The sequence below is a fragment of the Ceratina calcarata genome, unplaced genomic scaffold, assembly GCF_001652005.2.
Source record: "Ceratina calcarata isolate Rehan_Ccalc_2016 unplaced genomic scaffold, ASM165200v1 scaffold291.2, whole genome shotgun sequence".
Taxonomy (NCBI): domain Eukaryota; kingdom Metazoa; phylum Arthropoda; class Insecta; order Hymenoptera; family Apidae; genus Ceratina; species Ceratina calcarata.
The window spans coordinates 668256-693879 of record NW_017151492.1 but is presented as its reverse complement, the minus strand read 5'-3'; the positions used below and the strand labels follow the sequence as shown (position 1 = coordinate 693879).

General features: G+C 43.4%; 1 protein-coding gene across 6 annotated transcripts in view; it reads right to left on the bottom strand.

Moving 5' to 3' along the window:
* Mxd (MAX dimerization protein) overlaps positions 1 to 25624 on the bottom strand; it is a 181146-nt gene that overhangs the window by 47914 nt on the left and 107608 nt on the right. For all 6 annotated transcript variants that reach the window (XM_026812621.1, XM_026812618.1, XM_026812619.1 and 3 more), the window contains exon 6: positions 20246 to 20558. In XM_026812621.1, coding sequence (XP_026668422.1) covers positions 20246 to 20558 — 313 coding nt within the window. The remainder of the gene's footprint in view (positions 1 to 20245; positions 20559 to 25624) is intronic.

Below are 25624 nucleotides of genomic sequence, written 5' to 3'. Positions count from 1 at the left end.
AAATCGTATCCGAAAACCGATTGTAAAACTTTTTCGCCGCGGAGACAATGCCAGGGGCTCAGGCGAAGACGGACCGTCAGACACAGAGTTTTTAGCTACTCGCGTTGTTAGAAGGAAGACGAACGAACGATCGATTGATCGACCGCAACTTGGTCACCGTTCGATGAACAAAACCTAATGGCTCCGTTGTTGACGTAGGTAACAACGTTTAATGGATCGTGCCGAGCTTTGCAATGAAAACAACTGTCCAATAAAAGAGACCGGGGAGAGAGAGAGAGAATGCACAAGGGGAAACGAGAAGGGAAAGGAGGGTGCAACGGCGAAGTAGGGACACAGTATAAAGTATAAAGAGCATGGTAAATGGAATCGCTATTACCATGTAACAACGCGTCGCGTCCGTCCCTTGGGAATACTCCTGTTCCACGCGCTACTTAGCGACCTCTTTAAATAATATTTCACGGTAGCATCTTTAACCATCGATTAAACACTCTTGAAATCCGTTTCGCAATTAAATATCACTTATTCCCGACGAGTCGTCACCGGTTCCGTCTCGCTCAACTGTACTTCGTTGTTTTATGTCCTCCCATCGTTCGCTACTTTCCCGTGTCTCTGACACTTAAAAGTAAAAAATGATAAAAATATTTAAGACGACCAATTGAGAATAAAAAGTGGTACAAATACTGAAAATACTCTAAGTGCTCCGGATACAGAAACTTCTTAAACTATTCAGGATATAAAAGTTGAACGTTATCACTTTCTTGAACGCCTCCGAAGTTCCCGAGGACTGTAGTCAAAGTCTAGTGGGATACTAATCTCTTAGCGCACTTAAAATTCCTATCGCTCGAACTTTCCGACAATAGAAGGTGAAAACGTCCGAATAATTTTTGTGACTCGGCGGAAAAAAAAATTTGAAAGCCTTCCTCGCCGTTCCGACGTCCGTTCAACTTACAGAAATGCCAGTTTAATAGGTTCTTTCTCGAAGCTCATAAAACGTTGAATCTCAGTTGCAAAAACCATTTCGTCGTTTTCACACCTTGCCCGTTCCGTTTTCATCACTAGTCGCATAAAATTCCATCTTCTCCTACGAGCCGGGGAACTTTTCGCCGAATGAGGGACATAGTGCGCCACGTCGGAAGTGCGGCTTTCTAATCTCGAAGAGTCGCGCGATCGAAGATGGGGCGCGAAAAACTCGTTCCTCACGAGATTTTACGGACGGACTATGCTTACCCGCCACCGTGCGCCACCCGGTCCCTCTCTTTGCCGGGACTTTTACGAGTATAATCGGGGAGGACCACGGAATTAGAGAATCGCAATTACGCCGCGCTTCTGCGAGCGTCGACGTCGCCGACGCAGTCGTCTCCTCCCGCGAGTTCTCTTTCTTCGTTCGGCTCGCACGGGGAAACGAGCCACTTTTACGGCCCGCTTTTATCGCGCGCCCCGAGCCGAACGACATTTATCGTTTTTAATCTGGCCCAGACTTATTACTCGTTACGTTACTTTACGGACCATCAACGCGACTCGGCCGGACCCCGATAACGAAGATATTCCGCCGTCTGACCCCCTCGAAATTCCTCGACCGTCCACGTTTAACCCTCGCCACTTGCCCAGTTCCTTCAGGAACGGTATCTACTCTCTCTTTGTCCGCATTCTTCGCCGGAATGCGAACTCGTCACTTGAAGACGTGGGAGAAATTGCAAACTCTTAATCCCCTATTCTTCCAATTATTTATCTCACGACTATTCTTACTGACTCAGTATAACACATGATAAAAAAAGACTATTAGTACACATTTTAGCATTTACCAATTAATGCGATTCAAGGATAAATTCAATTAATCTCAGCTACCCTAATAATGTGTAAAAATGAAACGCGGTACGAACGTGCACGAATTCCTACAGTATTTTCATCGGAAAAATGGAGACGGTTCCGGGGCGACCTCATTCAATTTTCTAAGCAATAATTTTTTTTTCAGCCAAGGAGCACAGAGCACTTTGTGGCCAGTCAACGGAGAAGGAGATATTATTTCGAGCAATAATAATTCTAGACGGAAAGGACGGGGAGTGCTCGGTTCACCTGGCGGGCCGAGGAGCTTGCGATAGGATTATCTTCGTGCGTGCTTAAAATACTCAAGTTCCCGTAACGTGATCCACGCCGGGCCGCATTCCGGCGCATCCCACGGTTCCCTCGAAGGACGTACGACGGATTTTTCGGGGGGGAAAGATAATATTCCTTTCGGAGTCGCGACCGGTACGAACGTATTTTCTCACAATCAGCGGAAGGCAACTTCCGATGATCCTGCGGTGCACGGAACTGTTAACTTCACTCGCGGTTTCAATAAGCCCCTATCGCTAGAGTATTACAATTTCCCGACTTAAATAAATGTTCTAGCTGAATGTATTATTACTTCGCCCTTTCAGAAATATTATCTTCGTCTCAAAGTTAAATTGAGGAATTATTATACGAACGAAAATTGTCTCTAAAACATCAATTCTTATTTGTATCATGGAAACTTGCTTAACGTCGTTAGATTTTTTATTTTTTTTTCACGTGAATTCCACGTGTTCCCCCAACAGAATTTTTGTTAGCAATAGAGCTAACAAGGACGAGCGGTGTCCTTCGAGGATGCCGGGACATGCTCTGGGACACGTAACGATACATTTTCCCCCAAGTCCCCGTGTCACCTGCTCGTTTTACGTCACGACAGATATCACCGTCATATTACGCTGTTTAACGATCAGCCGAAGACGGGACGTATTCGCATGACGAGCATCCCACCTTAGGGACGCATGCGGCGTGATGCGCGCGCGAGAGCACAGCTTAATGTTCTTCAGGGAAATGCCTTTTGGAATTATAATACAGGGTCGCGTAAACTTGCCCATTAAATCGCCGGAATTTTAATGAGCTCTATCGGGAAATGGGAGGTCGGGATTATTGATGATAAAATGAAATAGATTGCTGGTTAATGACTGAGATTTCTCTGTCCCTTCATACTTAAGTGTCCATTCGTCTTGATTCTAGATAAATTGTGGTTGTCAATATTATTCTCATTATATTAAAACGAATACTATCTCTTGTTTTGTTCCATTCTTCAAGCAGAGAATTCAATTTTTAGATAATTAAAACGAAACCCTAAAAAGATTTGTTCGATTCCAATAAAATTCGCTCGGTCGATTATCGTATCATTTACTCGGTCGCTTCGAAATTCTGTGGAGTTAGTTGGAACACGGAGGAGGAGGAGGAGGAGGAGTAGGAGGAGGAGGAGGAGGAGGAAGAAGAAGCAGGCGCAGGTGGACAGAACGAGGTATTTCTGCGTTTTAGTAAGAGGAAGAGAGGACAGGCCGAAAGTTGAAGTTGGGTAACTGGTAAGGAGAAACTATTCCAGCATTTTAAAATCCCACGAGGGAGCTCCTCTTCCTGTCTTCCCTTATTCAGAGCGCTTGTGTAAGGCGATACTAGAAAGGACAGCCGACAGCCGCGGTGGTTTCAACATGGGATCCGCCTCAAAACGCACGGAAAACTACGACGTGTGACGTGGCAAACTTTCCTCTTTCCCTCTTTCACTGCATTATTATATTTTAATGGTACCATCTTTGACGGAACCGTTCTTTGTTAATTAAACTTGAAATTAATTAATTTCGACCAACGTATTTTAAAGAAATTAACAATTAATCAACTATATCTCTCGTAATTGAAATGAAATCTGCTACGTTTAATTAAAAACATACGTATATGATAAGTTTAAAAAGACAGAATTAGAAAGATTCAATATTACTTTCGAGATTAAATTATAATAATTAACTATAATTTAATGCAAACTTTTATAACATAGCAAATTCTTAGAATTTATTTGGAAACAGTTTTCCCTGGGAGTTCACCGTCAGACACATTTCCATTGCCAGGAAATAGACACTCCGGAAACGAAATCTAAAAAAGGTGGAGAAGCAGGAGGATCAAATACAGAATACGGCGAAGAAGCTGGTATTTAAACAGACGCGTTACACGTCTCTTGTGAACGCGGCTCAGCGCAGAAACTTTTCCGGCACGTTTCCATCCGCATCCGCGGATCGCGAACGGAACTCCCGTGGGCAATCAGCGGTTCAGCGGTACGGTTCACCGACACGCAGAATAGATTCTCTCTCCGCGAGAGACGGCCGAGCGGAAGCTCCAACTTTTCCACCTAGCCGACCTGTCGCTGCGCCTGCGACTACCGTCGCGAAAAAGATGCCTCACAATTCAGACAAACAAGACAAATTTTTAAGCGGGCAACGATTCTCAAATATAAACAACAATTTTCCGATGAAAATTTTAGACGTTGCTTAGAATTCGTCATTTCTTGCATCGACATTTTATATCCATTTTTTACTTTTTGTATTAAATTAGGAATTTGTTTAAATAGTTCTGTGAATTAAGTATTTATCTACTCCAGGAATTTATAGTCTACTCTGTTTATTAGAGCAGATTCGATTTCAGGTGATTGTAATTTATAAAAGGATGAAGCCTGTTCATTAAGTATGGGAGCGAATTTGTTGAATGATTTATTTATATATTATTAACGATGTAAAGGATATTGGACGAAACTAGTTTATAAGCGAGCTAAGTGCGTGGGAGGAAAATCGATAGCACCATCTGACTGAATAAATTAAAAACGAATGCACTCTCACACGTCCTTCGGAACAAAATACTACGGAAATCAGGCTATAAATAACGGCAAGAATAAATCTCATGAAATAACTAACAATGACAAACAAATCAGATTTAAACAAAATTAGATGACTACGTGTTAGTGAAACTACGACTGTGATCGATATTATTATTCTTGGACAAGAGCACCTGATTATGCGAGGCTATAGAATCTATTTAAATACTTGTCTGCCAACTTTTTTTATCGAAGCTATTGAAAATTTCCATGCGATGAATATCTTGTGCAAGAGAACCGAAGTCTCTTTAATAAATATCACATGACAATCCAATTTTTTTTCCTCTTGCAATTAGGTAATACGTTTTTTCTAGATACGTGGGAGTTGAACCCGACGAGAACGCGATTTTCGATACTTGTATTAAAAAATTACGCCATACGGAATTGCACGAAGGGGGAGGAAGATCGGTAATAAGAAATTCTCGATCGGACAGTGGAGAAAAATCCTGGAAACGTCGTTCGATTGGAAAACTCAAACATCCGAAGCTCGGCTCTATCCACCGGCCGTGCACTCTTTCGAGCCGCGCCGCCTAACCGACGACCACCCCTTGCCCATTTCTGTCTCCGAAGGGATAAAATACTCCGGGAGCCGGGAAATCCCTCGGGCATTTGCGGTGGCCATCCCCGAAAACAGGGGTTGGAGCACAGGAAGGCCGATAGAACCGGACCCCGTGCCGGAGGAGGAGGAAACCGGAGAGGAGAAGAGAGACGAGGACCGCGGCCGCCCGCGCGAGAGTTGCCCGTTCCCATGTTTTTAATCACTTTGCACGCAGCCAATGGCATGGAACGGGCAGGGGGATGCCGCGCGGAAGGGAGTTGAAAACGCGCAAGGGCAGCGGGAGGGTGGTTTCGCGAAATGTTTCCTGCTGTTTTCGACCCCGGCACGCCTTCCTTTCTCGCCCGTCGGTCGGTCTGTTCGTCCGTCCGTCCGTCCACTATCCCTAACCCCCTCAAAGTCTATCTATCCGTTCAGCGCAACGCTCTCTCTTTTTTTTTTTACGTTTTTTAATAAAGCCTCTCGTTGCGCTGCTCTTCGAGCGAGCATTTTTCTCTACCGGTTTCAGTGCCAGCTACGTTTGATAGCGGTTTTTGCGATACTTTTTAAAGCGTTGTTTTCCGAGCGTGTTTTTTCTCGGTTGCCGGAATTCTCGTTCTAGCGCGCAATTATGGGCTATGGTGGATGCGCGATACCTGCGAGTGCCTGTTTCATATCGCGCTCCGTTGAAGCCCTGATTCTGGTTGTTACAGGTGAAGAGATTGTTTTCGTATACGCATTATCTGCTTCTACTCCCCCCAAAGCCCCTTTCATCCATTCGTTTAGCATCACTAAAAACGAGATCTAGCAAAAGAAATTTCTCAATCATTTTAACCAATGACTTTTGATCTCCGAGCTAGTACGTTCCCCGCCAGCAGACTCTCTCCAGTGTACCTCTTACGAATTTCAACCACTTTTCCTTCATCCTCGCGTCTCCAGCTATCTCCGACGTCGTATCCGCCGTTTCTCCCTTTTCAATTTTCTTTCCATCCTGCGCGGCGTTTTCCCTACCGTCTCCCCTCCCCCCTCAATAAAGCCGTCTCTCAGCCCGGGCCGTTTTGCAACCGTTCCGCGGTGAAATCCGCCGCGTCGCTGACACGCGAGAGGAATGACGAGTCGCGTCGTCGTTTCGCCGTGAAAACGACGCCCCGTGACCATAACGCGGCGACGCCGACGGGAAACTACCGCCACGTCGCGTTTCACACCCTCCGGGTCTCGCCCCTTTTACTCTCTCTCGCTGTTGTTGTTGTTATTGTTGTTGGCAGCGCACCGGTCGAAATAACCGAGAGCGCGACGTGGTCCGTGGAATGCGGACTTCGTCAAACGCGAGCGACGCAGCGAGCGAAACGATTCGACGGGAAACCGCGGCGAGAGAGGTGTCACCAGTGGAGAAAGGAGTGGGCGAACCGTTCACCGAATACTTCTGCTTTTGCGGGGAATCTCTTTCGAAACCCAGAAACCCGGACACAATTGACACTTCCGGGATATTGTGCCGGGGTCTCTCCAATCGTTAATGGCATCGCGAGAAACCACGAGATATGTTGGAAATTTGATAGAGACGGTTTTTAACAACTGCCACGCGCGAAGTTTAATAGAATCCGTGTGTGTTCGACTGTGTTGCTAGAGTCAACGTAAATAACTATTTTATTCAAGATTTTATCCAGCGTAGATTAATTATGTTTTCTACGCGCACGACCGTGAAACACCTGAATCAAAAGCTCAAGCTTATTTCACGGTAGCTCGGCCGATAGCGACGTTCACAAAGCTCGGTTATAGCGAAAGAAAGGAACAAAAATGGTAGGAGAGGACGTGCATGTGTTAGGCCCGTGCGTGTTTTCACGGTCGCCTGCAAACGCGACAAAGCCGAAAGATCATCCGCGACGAGAGAGGGTTGCGGATGGAGCGAGCAACGAGGCATGCGTGAAGAGGAGCGGGTATGAGCCTGGTGACATTTATACCTGAGCTAATTATCCTGCATCACCAACGGATCCTTTCTTCCCTGAAGCTCGACAATAGCTGCGAGATCGTGAAAGCGGTACTCACTCGCGTAACGATGCTCCCGACTCTCTTCCCAGTCCACCCTAATTTATCTCTATCTTTATTCCTTTTCCCGTTCCTCTCACCCTATCCCGTCTACCTATCTATCTGTCTATCTACTTATCTATCTCTATCTATTCTGTTGTTTCCTGCCTCTATCTATCTCCATCCGTTTTTCTGTTGGCATCTATACACCCGTCTCTATCCTTATCTCTCTCTCCGTCCCTCTGATGGGATGAAACTCAACGCTGTCTGTCGCATTTACGTCGACGTTAGTGTTTTACCTCCCGGACAAAGCCGAGCTGACGACGACGTCGACGTGGTAGGAGAGAATCAGTAGTAGTAGGAGGAGGAGGAGGAGAAGGAGGACATCGTCGACACCGACGTCGACGACGACAGTACGCGCAAAAAGAACAAGGGGAATCGGATATGCCGTAATCGATACACGAGGCCACCGAACGCTACGTGGCCGCAAGGACCGAGAGATGCGCGCCCCTCGACGTCGATGAATTAACCGCGCTTTCAGGGAATCGATGGTGTCCTTTTTCCCCGTTCCCGGAAGATTCAACGGAGAATGGTGCAAGGACGTAATGCTTTCGATGGTATCTTTGGCAAGAGTACGTCGAAAAATATACCAAGAATACATCTTCGATTTTTTTAGAATCAATTCACGTTAAACATCTTTTATATTTGTGTGTATACATAATGGGAGTGTATGAACCAGCGTTTGGAATTATTCTTCAGTTATTGATTTGATTTTAGAGAATTTAATTTAATTCAATAAAATAAATCACTTCAGACGGAAGCAGTAAATAATTATTAATTTGAAACAATAGTTAAGGACATTGTACACTCGAATCACGAGATAATGATTCAAATTAATTTTTAGGTTGTAGGGATCGTGAAACAAACACGGCAATATCTTTCATTAAAGAACAGACAAGTAGAGAATAAAAAATAAAACAGTTTGTGATTACGCCCAAGTTATAGTACTAATCAAAAGCCAAAGGCAAATAAAAAATTCAGCATAATCCGTCGATATCAGATAACATCGACAACGTCGATATACGATGACGGCGGGAGGGGATGGCATTGTCCAACCAGGAGATGGAAACGCGTGATTAGAGTTCAATTTCCATCAACCCATAATCGTTTGTCCATAATGACGGGCTTCCGTGATGGAAAGTCGGACCTCGTACAACCGCGCGTATATGCGCGCGCGCATGGGTCGTTGTATATGCAGAAGGCTGCTTATTTCGGGACGATTTCCTCGGAAGACCTTAATGCCTCGAAGCTGCTGGCCGAAGCGATTAGGCGAATTACTAAACACGATAAGGACCGTCCGGATAAGGTTTCTGTCCCGAGGCGTCGGTAATAGTTCCTGTCGTCTGGTCTACGACGCCGGTACCATCCCCCTGTCGTCGACGCGACGATACACGTTACCCCATGCCCGGCTGCTTTCATTTTGTAATCGAGAATGTCGGAAAATTGGACGTTCCTCCGAAGATTAATAATACAGGAGAGAGGTCCTGTGGATTTTTGTCGGCATCCCTGCCATTTCTCACTACGTTATTTCAAGACTGAATCGAGGAGAGGACTTTTCTCATTTAATATCATTCAATTCGTTTTTCTTAAGAATTTTCCACAGAGAAAATAATAAGCTACACAATTAATAGTGTATCGAGAGCTTTCACGATCTACCTTCCTCCACATTCCTCAATGGAACATCCTTACTTCAGCCTGAAAATAATCAATACATTTTTCCAGGAACCGCGACTGCATACTAATCTATCATCCTATCCATCAAGATCCAATAAATTCTCATATCGAATAACTTCGGTTCTCGCCACCGATAATTCACACCGCGACGACGACGCGACTAGTCCTCTCCGAGCAGCCAACAATTTTCGCGAACAACACGTCGCGACGCGTGAACTCGCTGAGAATCGAAGATGCCAAGCGAGAGAGAGAGAGAGAGAGAGAGAGAGAGAGAGAGAGAGAGATATATAACGAATAAAAATACTAACTCGAGTTCCCGCAGGTAACGTTTCCAGTATACTATGTACCTGCTCGCAACGATGGGATCAACACGTGAGAGCAGAGTGATTATGCATCAAAGTGAACCTCCTGAGGTCTGGGGAATATCGAATCGATATACGAAACTCCACCCACCGCTACCCGCCATCCCCGTACACCGTTTCCCGTGAAACGCTACGTTCTACGTGTCTGCCTTTTGCTTCTCTGCGCTGCTGCGCCTCGCTAATCTCATGATTGCACTGATTAACCCCACCTCACCCCTATTGGCCGGGTCCCTGATCCCTCGATCGGCCAGGCTCGATGGATCACGATCCTGCCGAGAATCGAGCTGAACCGCGGAACGAATCCGAGGAGAAACGCGTTTCCGATTGGAGTTCGGTGCGAAAAAAACCGACAGAATCAAGGTGGAATAATGATCGTAGAGAATTATATCTGATTAGCGCACAAACACTTTTTTTACGTATTAACAAGATTTATGCCGCGAGTAATAGGATTATTACAAATGCATTAGTTCACGATTCCCATCGGGATAACAATTGCAGATGTGAAACAATCATTTGGTCAGTCACATGCGCTCACATGTGTAAAAAAAAACGAAAGAACGTACAGTAAATTGATCAATTTTCCAACGAGACTCGAATTCCGGCGAGTAATTTCAAGACGCTAGATCCTCCGCGACGAAACAGTAAGTTTTAAGGCTGCTGGACGCACGGAGAGTGATTTATCACGGCCCCGTTGCGAAAGGCTTTTCATTCCGCAAGGTGAATGCAACCCGCTCTCATCGATTATCGTCTCGCGTTGCTCCCGTTGTCACGCGGTGCTTCATTCGGTCAACAATGCTCCCGTGCACGTAATTTGCCTGTTATTGATCATCCATTTGTCACGTCGCGTTGTTTCCCCTTCTCCACCCCCCTTAAACCCTCGCGTCCCACTGCTCATCCCCCGCCCCCCACGGTCTGACGTTTTTGCCGCCGACGCATTTTGTACACCGTCTTTACCGGGACTCGTCACTTAGACGTGGGAAACACGTCATTTCGCGCGGTCCGATTTTCCCGTCATGGGAAAACGCATTACACTCGCCTCGCGTGTTTGTAAAAGTTCATAAATGATTCGTTCGCCGTCTATAAGTGCTCGCCACGATGCTAGCTGTTACAATGTGGCTCGTTTTTATTAAGGGTGGGTCAATGAAAATTTAACACGAATCAATGGAATTCTGCAATTGGCATAAGAACGTAAATAACATTTGTTACTAACATTAAGTAAATTGCTCGGAAGCAATCTCGTGCGATGTGGAATTTAATCTTGACGCTTGAAATGAGTACACGATAATGATTGAATTTTCTACGGTTTTTACGTAGCAATTTCTGACGACTGCTCTCTCGATCCCCGTGCGCACGGTGTCTCTATTCCCTGAGAATTTGTAATGGAAGGGAATTCATAGTCACCGGGAACAAGTTTTAGGCAATATATTGCGCGCAGGCATCTCCTCGCTTGTTCGCTGTATCGCCTGGACTGCATTAATCTACATGTTCATCAATTTAATCCTGTTTGACTGACGAGTAGAAAATGTATGCGCGATGAGATTTCAGTTGGGGATATTACGATGCATATACAATACGTATACGCTGTTAGATTGCCGCAGAATAAATCGTATGTGCGTGCGTGTGTTCCAAGATCCCGCAACTTATTATTTGACATGATGAATAACGTAACGACTCTTACCGTCCGCTTAAAATGCATCAAAGTGCATCGTTCCATTTTCGAGAATTATATAAATGCCAGATTACAGAATAAATAAATAACTGGACTGATTTTATGTATTTTTAAGGAAATTGAATATGATAAAGAAATGTTTATTTAAAATACGCTTTTTTAACGATACCACGAATGTTTCATTTTATATGCATAAAATTAACTAACTAATACCACGAATGTTTTTATTTTCCATAAAATAAACTAACCGAGCAAGATGAAAATAATTGAAGAAGGTAAATAACTATGCCTGTAGGAATTCTAACAAATTCTACCTGTTTGAATGAAAGTTGTCACGCGGGCACAAGAGAGAGACTACGGTTTCCTCACATCAGTTTTTGTGCACCGTCACGGTGACGAAAACCGGCGGCAAACGAATTACACGGGAACACTGGCAGAGAACCCATATGGAACGGGAATTCGCAAATGGTTGGTCGAACAGAGGAAATAAATGAAACTGGCATGGAACGAAAGGGTGAAACAGAACGGCTGGAAAACAGAGAACGGATTCGCGTAAAAATAGACTCGAGAATTTCCAATTTTTTTTTTTTTTTTTCTGTTCCTCTCTATTTCCCGTATTTTCGGCCATTGGAAATTAGCAGAATCGCTAATTGAATAAATTATAAAAGAGCTCGTCGATCACGTAAGCAACGTACAATAGACAGGACTTCCTCTCTAGGAAAAGAATTGTTCTTTATCATTTTTTGTCATCTGCCTCGGGGGGCCATTGTTTAACGAAAATTGCCGGGACAATGAGCAATTGTTAATGTTTAATGAATGCTGGCACCGCTGCGACCGGTATGAACCGTGAAAGGTATTTGAGTAACGTTGTTGTTCGCGCCAGTCTCAATCGCTGAATAAATTATTCTCTCGCGTACTTTGTAAATAATGCATCGCGTTTCGAATGGCTGTAATTAACAATTTATTTTGCACAAAATAAGTGCCGGTACGAGTGATTATTTGTATCGTGTAATTACATTTCCAGACAGAAATTCAGAACTACCAGTTTATTCATCAAATTAAAACGCATGGTAAGTAGCGCAACGAAACGTACGTCGTAAAACAATACAACGTGCAACGTTAATTTATTGCCAAACAGCGGAGAAGAAATCGATACGATCGTTTTAATCATATTTAACCGGACAGAAGAGCTCGTGAAATTCGCCGAGATTCAAGCTCCGAGACCTTTAATCACGGCGAAAAACAGCGGCGAACGATTCCGGAGAAGAATCCCCCTTGCTACCTTCGACGTCCATTCTTCGGGATCTGATAAACGCGCGCGCGCCATGGCCACACCGCGCGTCGCGCCGTGGCATGGTACAAAACCCCCGGAGCGGAGTCCTCGAACAGAATTGCGTGCTGATCGAATTGACATTCAATCCGGATCGAGAGCAGAGTTTACACTGGCTTCGATCCAGCCCGGTGGATTCGGCACGACTCGTCGCCCGTGCAAAACGTCGAGGAACGCATCGATAACGAGCGTGTTTCCCCCGGAGCACAGTCGAATACCCTCGTCGCACCCTCCCGCCGTCCTCTTTTCCTTTCCTCGCGGAGAAGCTTGTTTCTTCGAGAGACTTTGCCCATTGTTCGACCACTCGGATGCAATGACGCGTGAGGAAAACGACCACGCTTCCGGTTCGCGAAGTCGCTCGGATTCGAGTAATACGGAGATTGGAGTTGGAAAGAACGCGATTTCATATTTCTCGTGCCTCGCTCTCACCGATTAGACGATTTCATTAACCGAGCTTTCGATCGCTATGGCCAATTTTCTAAGTGAATTTCCCGGTCTAATATCTCAGATCGGATTTTGGTTTATAATCGGTTCGAGGAGCCGAATTTAGGAACTCGAGTGTACGAGATGAAGTTGGAGAAGATTCAGCTTTAATATTTCACGGCGGTTTTCAACGGAAATTTCACCGACGGAACTTGAGTATTTTGAAATACAGGACTTTAAGATAGACAAGCACCGAAAACTTCGAGTCGCTGTGATTATCGATTGATCGGTTGCACTTTCACCGGCAAGAATGCGCCGCGTCCGAAAGCCAAGCGCATAAACCCGGAGAGGAAGCAACTTTCCACCCTCTCTATCTTGCCGACAATATCCCCTTACCTCGAGGAATTAGGAAAACCGGTCGCTGGGAAGCAGAAACAATCGATGGCAGTCGATTAAAGCAGAGGGGGCCTATCCAATTGGATCCCGGATAGGATATCGGCTCGTTTACGTGGCAATTCCCCCGGGAAGCGGCGGGGGTCACGTGTTTACGGTTTCTCGGGTGCACGGGACCGAAAAGAGAGAAAGTATCGCAGGAAGTATCTACTCCGATACCGAATTGCAATACTCCAGAAGACGTCTACTCCTACGCACTCCCACTTCCTCCTAGTATCTTTTTACCAATTTAATCATCCACTAGGACCATCTTTCAAAGAAAATTTATAAATCGAGAAATGAGTTTGACCATTCGTTTTCAGATTCCATCGATACTGTTTGTCCAGTAAATGATTTTCAACGGGACGTGTATACATACGCTTTCGAATCACTTTCGAAATAAGCGCGCGACGTCATCTAGCTCGGAGTGTTATTCGGTTGGAGGATTATTATGCCGTGAGCAAATTGGCCGTTCGCACGGCTGGCTATTTAATTACGAGTAACAGGCAACAGCCGAGGCAGTAACGTTAACGTGCGCATGACATTACGTCAATCAACGACCGATGCCGCTTAACTCGCTAAAACTATAATAATTTTGTTTGCTCGCGGCCGAAAGTTGCAATTGATTACAGTTTTCCACTCTAATTCGAAAACTAACTAAACGTGGAATATCAATATACATCTGCCAGTGATATATTATCAACGTATACGAAATAATTAATTATTGATAAGAACTTTATATTTGATCGAGCTTATTGGATTAATGAATTCTCGTATTTAAACAAATCAAAATTAATACTTGGATTGCTGTTTTATATTTAATATTATAAGTAAAATTGTATTACGATAAATCAATAGGAGATTCGAGTTTAATTACTTAACGAAACGTCAGAAGAACAGTACTAATATCAAATAGCAATCCTAATCGATCAACAAGAAGACGGTAATTTCATCATTTTCTTTCTTTAATAAAGTAAGGTGAATACATAGAAAAGCGAAATCAAACTGCCATTAGATCCAATCGAAAGTCAATCCATAACTCCGGCTTCCAATATCATTGAGCGAACGAAACTGAATTTGTAGCAACTCTTAATTTTATTGCTCGTGCCAGAACATCCACGATGGATCAGGAGTATCAATCACAGGCGATCTAGCGCTTAGAAAAAGGATTAGAAAAAAGTCGATGGGTTCTCGAATTGGAATCCTCGATCATTTCATTTAACTCGAGTACCAACCCCGGATAGCAGGAGTACTTCGCGAATCAACAGCCCTAAAAACAATCCCTCGGACCACTAATTGCGCGAAACGGGGCGAAAGAAGCGGGCGCGCCGCAGGAAAAAGGCGTCGCGACGACGACTGCTGCGAAGACAGGGTCCGGCCGGTTTCGGGCACCGCCAACAGTGGCTCGCTCATTTTTGCCGGGCTTCAATCCTTTCAGAGGCTTCGTCGCCGCCGAAAACAAGCAACGATATATCACCGGTAACGCGATTAACCCTCAAATTTTGCCCCTAAAGGGATTAGAACAGCCACCACACACCCGCGCTGGCTTCGGCTACACGTGCCGCCTTTCCCGGGGGCTAACGACACCACCGCGCTGGACACAACTTTTGCATATTGCCAAACGAAACGACGAGACGGCCATTAAACGCCCGTTTATGGCTAACTTTCTCTAAACCTCCGAGTTGCCCGCTCGAAATCTGAGCTTTCAAAGCGACGGACGCGAAGTCGAGCTTCTTGACTTGATTCTGCGGCCTGCACTTAGAATTTAACCCTTTGCTATCAAAGAGAGTGGAACGTCAAACAAAATTTATACGATGTGTTTCCATGAATTAAACGAAAATAAAATAACGAAGTTATGTTAGCGCGTGCACACCAAATACCAGAAAGTTTTCTTTGGGTTACTGCTGATTACCATAAGAGTAGTACATGCAAATTTTAAGTCACTATAATTTTTCAAATAGCCCATGAATTGATTTAAAATTTTACAGGTAGCTTTTTAATAGTAATAGGAATCTATAATAACAAATTCAACATGCTAGCATTGATGAAACATGATGAAAGACTTTTCACGTTTATTAAACAAAGTATCAAAATGTTCGTTTGTTGCTAATGTAACAGACGTGCAAGCACGAAGGAGAACGCATTCTGGGCAAACGCGATCCACCGTTGAATTTCTAATACGACGGAGACCGCGAAACGCGTTTGTTCGTGCTCTATCCGTGGAAAACAATCGCACGGTCAAAGGGTTAATGAACTGCGACCACGGTTGCGTGCCGGTGGCCTGGTCGAGAAGATAACGCTAATAAGCCTCGGAATAGCGGCGAGTAAATTATCACCGGGAATAATGGAAACTCCTTTCGCGGAAGCGCGTCGACGGGATCGGGTTTAACCCTTTCGCCGCGCCAACCCGCGCCTCGTCCAGAAATCAGACGCGAAACAACCGTCGGACAAACAACCAATTCAGATTCATTAGCTGCGTGTACGTACACACGACACGCGTTAACGGGGGTATCTTTCTATTCAATTATCGCATTAGAATTGACGGTTTCTAATTAAAATACTCAGAGAAAAGGCGAGCATACTTTTTATGCGATGAGAGATTGCATTCATTTGTAAAGAGCATTCCTGAATCGCATTCGCATTTATTTCATTTTAATTCAATTCAACCGATTTCCTGTTTTTTACTCGCTGCTATAATTGTACGTTTCTTCACTGACCAATCTAACTGTCAACACGAAACGTCAGCAAAAACCTTGGTAAGATTAATTAAAAATGCGCATTATCATCGGAGTTCTACGTTTCGCGGTGGACATCCCGTATGATTGACTAGTTTCCATGTAGTTTGTCGGGAAAACACGTTCGCCACGGGGGATGATGTATGATGCGCGCGGAGGGGGGGGGGCGAGGGCGGGGATGGACAGGGTTAAGGAAAAAAGGAGGTCGCGGTGTCCGGGGTTTCACGGGTACGACGAAACGAGGGTGAACGCTGAAATTGATGATCCAACCCGGAATATCCTGGCCGAGGCTTTTATCATAAGTCACCGCCGTGCCACGCCGGCGATTTTTCGGCTTCCATCGGAAATGCTCGCGCTAAGCTCTCTTCGCCTTCGCCTTTTCCGATACCCTCGACGGTCGGTGTCTTTGGTACTTCCGCGATCAAAATACTTCTGTATTTATAAGTCGTAACTATAAAATTGGTAGATCATTTGCACATGACTTGTCTACATATATTCAAAACACGTCTTATTCGGAGCAGAATTGGCTTCACAAATTTTGAAACAATTATTAAGAAGCATTACAAGATATTTTAAAAATTAAATGAAGATTGTCATTAACAAATGAGAATTAATTCACAGAATCTTTCTAGTATTCAACGTCAGCTGAGATTAGTTGAAATCAGATTTACGTTATTCCTAACTAGAATTCTTATGGACCCGATCCGTAGTCAGCTCAATAAGGAAATGCTGTTGGAAGATAAACAAGCACAATACATTCTGTTGGTGCAGTGGCTACTGTATCTAATTTACTGCAGCGCATTTCCAGTGTCGATTCCTCGAGAGAGGCTCGAGAGTTAAATTCCGCCGAAAGGTACGATGGCCGAGAAACCGTAAGGCGAAGAAAGCGAGTCGAAGCGGGGATAAGAAAAGGATCGTGGCAAGTTTTAAAACGGTTCCACCGGTTTATCGTGCCGATCCGATCTCCCTCGCGCGAGTTACATTCGCGGCGTGACGGTTCACAGATTGAAATCGGACAAAATTCGATAGGAGGGTCGAGAGGGCTGTATCTTGCCCCGGGAAGCACCAGTTCGTAAACTGCGCGCGATCCGATATATCGGGTCTGGATGCGCTTTATTCCTCCCGGCGGGACGCGTTGCCCAAAACTCATATTCCAAGAACCCACGCAATGGAAACGATTCCTTTTTTCCGCGCAATTATTTCTCTTCTTCTGGAATAATGTCTAGATTTTAATAACAATAAAATTTTAGCGAGACCGTAATCGCCGTCTGCTTCTATCAAGATAAAAAACAATTTCAAGAATGCCTCACAATTTTTACTCATACATTATTCGTACGAGTAGGAAATTGCATAGGATCTTTCTTGTATCTGGCAACTGAAGCTACAACTTTTGTTTAAAACATTTTTCGCTAGCGTCGACAGATTTGTTGATCAATGAATAGAGTGGAGACAGACTACTTTTGATGATAGTCGTCGATATTCGTAGTATCCAAAATGTAAACGTATAAAATCTAAAATACATTCTGTCTCGCGTGTTTAAATTAAGTAGAACTGGTTCGAAATCGTCGAGACAGAACGACAGAATTGATTAATTGATTGATGGGGTAGATCCCGAACCTTTCAGTGGCCTTGAACGTGCAACTGATTCGAAGCGCAGAATAACTGACCCATATCGTATTTAGCAGCTCTGTTCCTAAAATCAATCCCGCCAGTCCCTTCGGGCTCAATGATTTAATAACGTGCTCATTTCAATATTCCTGCACCTGCTCCGATGTGAACATTTATTGAAATACGGAATTCCCATTTAATATTCTTCATTCCCAAAACTCAACTTCTGAATTAACATGCATGGTTTCATTACCGTCTATTTTTAGATTGTATGCAGTATCACTTGAAATTTTTATTTGTTGATTTTACTAAACAGCCTCAGGCAATGAATTTTGAATTGATAAAATACGAGAATAAGTGCATAATTTATTTTAGTAAAATCAGAAAATTTGTGTATATTTCTCTCAAACAGTGTATCGACTCATTCTAACTGAGACTATAAATATATAAATAAATTCAACAGAGAATCGTTTGAAACGAGGAAAAATAAAAAAAACAAATCGCGAGGATAATAAAAAGTCTCGGGATTCGTAAAAATTTCTTTGATCCACGAGTTTCACAGCTCGAAGCGTCGTCGGTCGTCGCGTCCCGGGAACACGTCGTCGTCGATTGCAAGTTTTTATCGGTCGGCCTCCAACTTTGTGGCCCCGTCTTACGTTAGCAGAACTTCATAAGCGGCGGAGAGAACGAGCCGGAAGTTTGCTAACGGGCTGACTCAGCCGGTTCCTCTCGACACGCCGACGAATTCGCGGTAATACGCAACGATTCTGCTGAAGGCTCGTAAAAATGTCCGATCTCTCGCCTCTCCTCTCTTTCTCTCTCTCCCCTAAAGATTTCGACAAACCACGGCTCAAAGGAACACCGTTTCGTTTACGTCCCCGCGAATACTTTTTCTCGACTGAACGTGAAACGCGAACCGCATTGTGCGTCGGCTTCCACAGTGATTCTTTAATTTCTTACGGAGTTGTGCGATTTTTAAGATCCGTTACTCTCGAACAACATGGAAGTCAAGAAAGATTTTTCACTTTCGTCTCAATAGCACAACAATTTATGCTTAAGGTATCCAAGTACTTCGACCGTCTTATACTTTGAACATCTATTTTAAGTCACAGACTATCGACTTATCGAATATCGAAGTCCTTACACATTATCTACGAGAAAAAAGACAAATTCTCTGAAGGTAACAATTTCTTCTCTCTAAGAACTTAAAATAAACAAAATATCCAGAAACTCTGCAAACGAATAAAAAAAATGCGAATTCTTCAAAAATTATATTATAAAGTTTTTACGGAATACAGATAATGATATTTGTGTTACTATAACCGATTTTTTAGAGTAGAATTTTACAACTAGTTAGTTGAACGCGAAACAGGTTTATAACACTGATATCGATTTCTCGATTCCTTTTTCCACTCGACGTCACTGATAAAACTCGGTACCAAGATAAGAGAATCCCAGGGCTTGTCTGTTGTCATCGCAGACGGACAAGAGAGAAAGAGCAAGGAGGAGACGTCGATGCAGGTGTTCTTAAACGGGCATACAGAAATACAGAGGGGGGGTCTAGCTAATTATAAAGTTAAATTAAATATTGATATGCAAGAGTTCAACTTCCACGAGGGGGTAGCACGGTGCCCAGTGGAATTCCGCGATCCACTCGGATACGGGATGGCTCTGATCGACAACGAAGTTGCAAACAAACGATATTTAAATAAGCAGGTAACTTTCGTGTAATTAGAAGAAAATCTATCGGACCTATAATATCGTAATGAGATTCAATGAGCTAATAAAAGAACGATATTAACCCTTGTCCAACCCTCATTTTCTTACCATTACCTGTTAAATAAGGCAACGGTATACGTAAAAAGCATGCTAATGTAAAATACACAGTAATAAATATTAAATATATCCACGACAAAACTCGTTGATTGTCCGAACGATCTGAATTTCGTATTTATCACGGAAAAATCGGAGTGGCGCGTGACACTGAAACGGGAGGGGCGCGCCGCGAATCGCAACAGTTGACTCATAATTCGCGGATCGTTCCAATTTTAATCCCGACCGCGAACGGTATTTATAGGGGAGCTTTTACCGGGTTCCCTTAACGAGCTGACTCAGCAAACGTTGCTGTCTCATCGGCCGAGGGATCTCGGAATAAGAAGTACGCGTCCTAAAATTGCTGCAACGACTCCGAGTAAGTGTGAGCGTTCACGCGATCGTCGACGGTAACATCGTGGAAAAATACTCCACCGAAATGATTCATTACACGTGACCGCAGTTAAGAGCAAACGCCAATTTGTATTCCGTGCACCACTCCAATTTCGTTCATTTGTGTACTACGGTATGCATGCACTCAATCTTCTCTGTTACGGTCATCGAGATCGATAACAGTTTTCAAATAAAAACCGATGAACGATATTTGTTAATAGCTTTAAAGTAAGCACAATTACTAACGATCTTCAATTATGTTTCTCGTACAATATTATACTACATACTTTAACCTTTTCATCTTGGAAATTGAAATACTGTTATCTCATTTATGTTCACAATCAGCATAAATAATTTTAATAAATTTTGACCAAACATTATTTTAAACATAATTTAGAAATTGATGTATCGTTCTTATAAGTTCATATAATTACTATTTCTTAAAAATCTTTTGACGATGAGAAGCCGCGAGGTGAAAAATCGACGGTACTCACCGGACTCCGAGACGGATGGACTGCCCGCAGACCTGTCGGAGTTCCTGGAGCTGGCCGTGGAGCTGGTGGACGAGGCCGTGCCGAGCGAGCACTCGGACACGCTCCGCCGTTTCGAGAGGAGAGCAGCGGCCGCGGCTGCGGCACCGGGGCCGGTCGGGGCGCTCGAGCTTAACCCGTGCAACCCGTGTAAACCATGCAAACCGTGCAACCCGGTCTGGCTCGTCAACTGCTCCAGCCGTCGCCTGAGGAACCTCTGCTCGCGGGACAGCTGTTCCTTGTGCACCGCGTGCTTCCGTTCGCGCTCCTCCAGATTCTGCAACACGAACATTATCGCACCATTTACCTTCCGTCCGTGCAATGGTTCAATTTAATTAAGGTCATCGTTCCTTGCATCAATTTTACGAAAGATTGCTGTGCACATATCTTAAAAACAAGATAAATCTAAAGAAACTGTTTTCTAAACATCTGATTAAAAAATTGTTGAAATAGAACCTAATTTTATAAGTAGACTGCAGATTTTATGCATAAAACGTACAAAATTTTGTAGATCGTCTTAAGTATAATGCATATTATTTTTTTAATTTTGTTACAAGTTTTATTTCCATATAAATAGTCATAAATAATCTCTGGCAAATTATACTCGAACTTCTATAATTTCGAACCTTCGTCTTGAGAAATAAAATTCATTTCACTCAATTAATCATCGGAATGATTAAAATAGAAAGGGTAAAGCATATTATATCATTCTGCTCTGAATTTCATCAATCACTTTATTACAGACGTAGCTCAACGCCGGGATTTAATCCCCTAACTATTCATCCCCTCAGTCGGTCGTTGAAAAGAAAAAATCCCTCTACAGGTAATCCCATTGGCAACAAACTCTGGAAAACACATTTTTAATGCGTTTATGGTAACCGGGGAACCGCGTGCAAGAGGATTCTCAACGTTAACCGTAGTTTCCGGTCGCTACGCGGCAATTGGCTTTCGCCTTTGTCCCGTCTTCGTTTCGAAGATTAATTCCCAACGGATACGAAATTACTGAAAAATCGCGGAATTAACAGACGGTTATACGTTAAGCTCTCGCGGGGGACGGCGATAAAACCGCGACTAATTCGACCACGCGAAAAAAAGAAAAATAGATAATTTAGGTTTCTCGTCGAGAATTCTCGTGTCAATTAACGCAGAAATTCTGCGATGTTACATTTCTGGTTGAAAGAATTGTAAAATTGAGTATAATTTAAGTAACAACGCTGGGAAACACAATTTCAGATCTCAATTATAATTGAAACCCATACAAGTTGATTGCGTAATTACACACGATTTTAATAAGATATGTTTTCTTTTAATAAGATTAGAACTGAGAATGAGAGGTGCATAGTTCTCCGCATTTAAATTATTACGTTAACGTCTAACAATAGTTTGTAAACTCCAGTTCGCAATTAAATTCGTAACGAGACATATCTTTTCTGGCATCGCGCTCCAGTTTATCACTTCGTATAGCCATCTAATTCATTTATCATGTCATACAAAACTTCTAATTGAATGATAAGTTGGCAGCCAGTTATTAATTATCAAACGCTACTTACTTTCTATAAAAATAATCCACCGTTAAAAGTTGCTTACAAAGAGTAATATCCTCCTCGATCAGCAAATTATACTAATAGTTTATTTATGTACGTACGATTCTTCTATCATATTTACATACGCTTTTAGCTCGACGCGGCGAAGCGAAATTTATCAATTCACTCATTAAACTGTTTGTGCTACGGCGGGAAGGGGAATTACGAATCCAGGAGGCTCGGTAGTACAAAGCCGGGCAAGAAGACAAAGCTTGTTCGACGAGAAGAATAACCAAGAATACCGGTGTATCAATATTTAATTTAACTTTATAATTAAGTAGACCGTCGCGTCGTTCGTACAAGAATATCCAAGACAATCGGTTTCCAAACGGACAGGAGACACTGGATTCCCATCGCAATCGGATTTGTCGCTATTGTTGAGGAAAAGAACGAATCTCCCTGCCCGCACCGTGATTCCCTTTGACTTAAATGAAAAATGTTTCCCGCGCTCGCTCGCGACCGATGCTCCTTTTTAAAAGTAACTTCGATAGCTCCGGGGATCCCTATCGATGACCGGGAAATAAATGAATAACACGAGACAATCGTCCTACTTTCTTCCGTAATTCTTTTTCAATAAACAAAGCCAATCCCAACTTCTTGTCGAGTAAAATAAAACAGAACCACATACATAACGTCTGAAATAACGTAATATTTTATTGATTCCCTTGAAAAAGAGAATGTACATTAAATGAAAAAATTGGAACAATCTTTATCAGCCACAATAATACTCAAACATTGAAATTTGATAAGAACGACTATTCTTTAATTCTTCATCTGTTCATTAATACTATCAGAACGTCTCATACATTTTATAATGTATCCTAAGACTTGCTAATGTATCCTAAGAAGAGTAGATATTATAAGCGTTTCATTAACTACATTTATCGACTGTTCTTTTGTTTGTGCGCGACTGCGCTTTTAATTAAAACTTGATAATATCGGGTAACCATTTCGCAATAGGCAGCTCTCGCTCGTCTACGCGGACGAAAACAGAATCCGAGCGAAGCGTGGCTGGCTTCATCGGACAAGAGTTAGCCCGGGTAGATTCAATTAAAGAAGACACGGGGTAATATCCGTGCATCGAACGCGACCGATCGAGGAGCAGTAATTAAGGCGACGGATCACGCGATCGTGAATTTTACTTAACAGACCGTCGACTCGCGCTCCCGCTTTTTACCCATTCGTGACTGGATCGAATATGCATCGAGCTCGGAATAAACCGAGCTCGTCGATGTTTGACGTTCTCCTCGTTTTTCACAGGAACGTGATATTTATACAAACAATTTAAGAGACGACCGATGGACAATGTATTGTCCCACGTGGCGTGTCACACGATCCTAATTTGGCCAGATGATTACAAAAGGTGTAAACTCGCGGACGGCAGATTAATTGTATGATAATTATCGTAAATGTTTTGAATACGAATGGGAATATAATTGTAAACCGCCCGGGTATCGTTATGAATTATATTTGAATATACATGCAAATTACGGTCCGGCGCAATTACACCGACAGTGGCTACAATATTGTTACAATGCATATTATACCAACGGCATGTATCTCGCGAGCTATCAATAGAACCGTAACCCGGCTGACACGTCTTGAAATATGTCCTCGATGAATTTAGAGGCCTGAATGACGATATTACTCGAGTATTAATATTAACTGCGTCCAGTGTCCGTATTGCGATACAATTTACCAATTTGACACGAAATGATCAACAGTAATTTCGATATAAATCAGCGGTACTTAATTAGTGCTTCGAGCCTCTTTTATCAATTTCTACGTTAATATCGTAAGAGTTTCCGATACAAGAATCTATTAATTGTGCGAATATGTTGCCCGTCTATGAAAGCAAACCGTCTGGTAGTTACGCAATGCTATAGACTGAAAACCGCGGTCGAGTGCTTCCGGTGGAAAAGGCCAAACGCGTCGAAGCTACAGCAATCGGCGTCGATCGCTGGATCGCGATTAGACGGCTTCCCGTCATTGCGTCAGCGACGGACGGTTGGTAAAGAAGTGTCGACGAGCGTTCCCTCTTCCTCGTTTCTTTATCACGACGCGTAATCGAAGCGCGTGCATTTAATTCCATCGAAACACAATTAACGCGGGTAACGACGCGACGGCGCGTGAACGCAGCCTGCCTACGCGTATACGTGCCTGTAGGTACCCGCGTCCGACAATCCTATTAAACCTTTCAAGGTGGAACCTTTTATGGGGCTTAAATCGATTCCGCGGGGGAAACTCAGCTTCTGTGTCGTTTTACGATTTCTGTTTTATTTGTTTACGTATGTTCGATAAGTCCGACGTTTAAGCGGATCGGGAGAAGGCAAGTGTGAACGGTAGGGAGAGACGCGTAGTTAAATACGAAGCGAGTGCTGCCGATAGCAAAGTATTTTTACTTGGAACGTCTCGAAATCTAGAATCGTGTATAGATGGAAACGTAAATAACCGTAGAACAAGAAGAAGAAGAAGAAGTCAAAGTCGGCAAGACGTGTGTGAGAGAGGGTGGAAGATGTCTGCGATTTATGACACCCTTCCAGAACACTACACGCCGCTCCCCTGTAATCACTTCTTCTGTTCGGTGGAGGAGAGAAACGCCTCGGAATAAGAGAGAGCCCCGGGAGAGGTGGAGAAAAAAAACCTTGAGACACGAGACATTGGACGAAGGGGCCAGATACAAAGATAAGCAATTGGCGCGAGACCGGGGAATGGCAGGGAATAATGGTCACGGGTGGGACAGGCAGGGTGGCGATTAGAAAACGGGACAAAATTGTCTCTGCGACTTACTCCCGAGGATCGTGCCACGGGACAAAAGGGAAACGTCCAGCGTGGCTGATGAGAAAAAAGGGGACAGGGGATAGGGGAACAAAGGACGTACCCCGTCACGGTACGACGACGTTGCCACGGCGAAATTGTAGAGTTAATGCGCGCGATGCGCGGGGTTGTTTGGAAATTAGTGTGGTTGTTTTTGGCGGCTCTGCTGTTTTTCGGTAAGCGAGAAGAGAATTCGCAGGACTCGCCAGTTAATCGAGTAATTTAACGCGGTCGCATTGTACTCTCTGTTATTAACTCTTTCTTATATATATCCTCCAACTAGTGGTGCAGCAAGAATTTTAAATCATGAAATACCATGTATCTTCCCCGCGTGCCCTTTTAATACGTGCCCGTAATTATTACTATGTTACCGACAAATAAACTGCGGATTCGTATGCAAAACAAAAGATTTATCATTATAAGTATCGCGAAATGCACGCAAACTATACGTTACATGCATTATTTATAATTTCTGCATATTCAATTCTTTTATAAATGCAGTCCACTGGTGAAACATCATTGCGCGTTTCCAGAAAAGGTGAAGGGTCATTCATATAATCCACTCGTTCGTTAAAATGATAAATCGCAGTAAGTGTATTGATTAACGAAGTATGAAACTGCGACGACGTTATTGGATAAAATTAACACCCACGCGGGTTCCGAGAAAAATGTACACATAAACGGCGTAATTAACCAAATCCTCTAAATTAACTTGGAACTAGGGCTTCGTGCTAAACGTTCCTATGACAAAGCACGCTTAAAATTCTTTTCCTCGAGTGGCCAGCGGTCTCCCGTGAGACCAAAATGTTCTGCGAGAAGATCAACTGAATCATTTTAATTATCGTTTATATTTTTTATCGTTATATTACTGATAAATATGGAATAAAATCCAACGAAACGGAGTATTAATTCTACATAACAAACAACTCGAGATTTTGAGCAA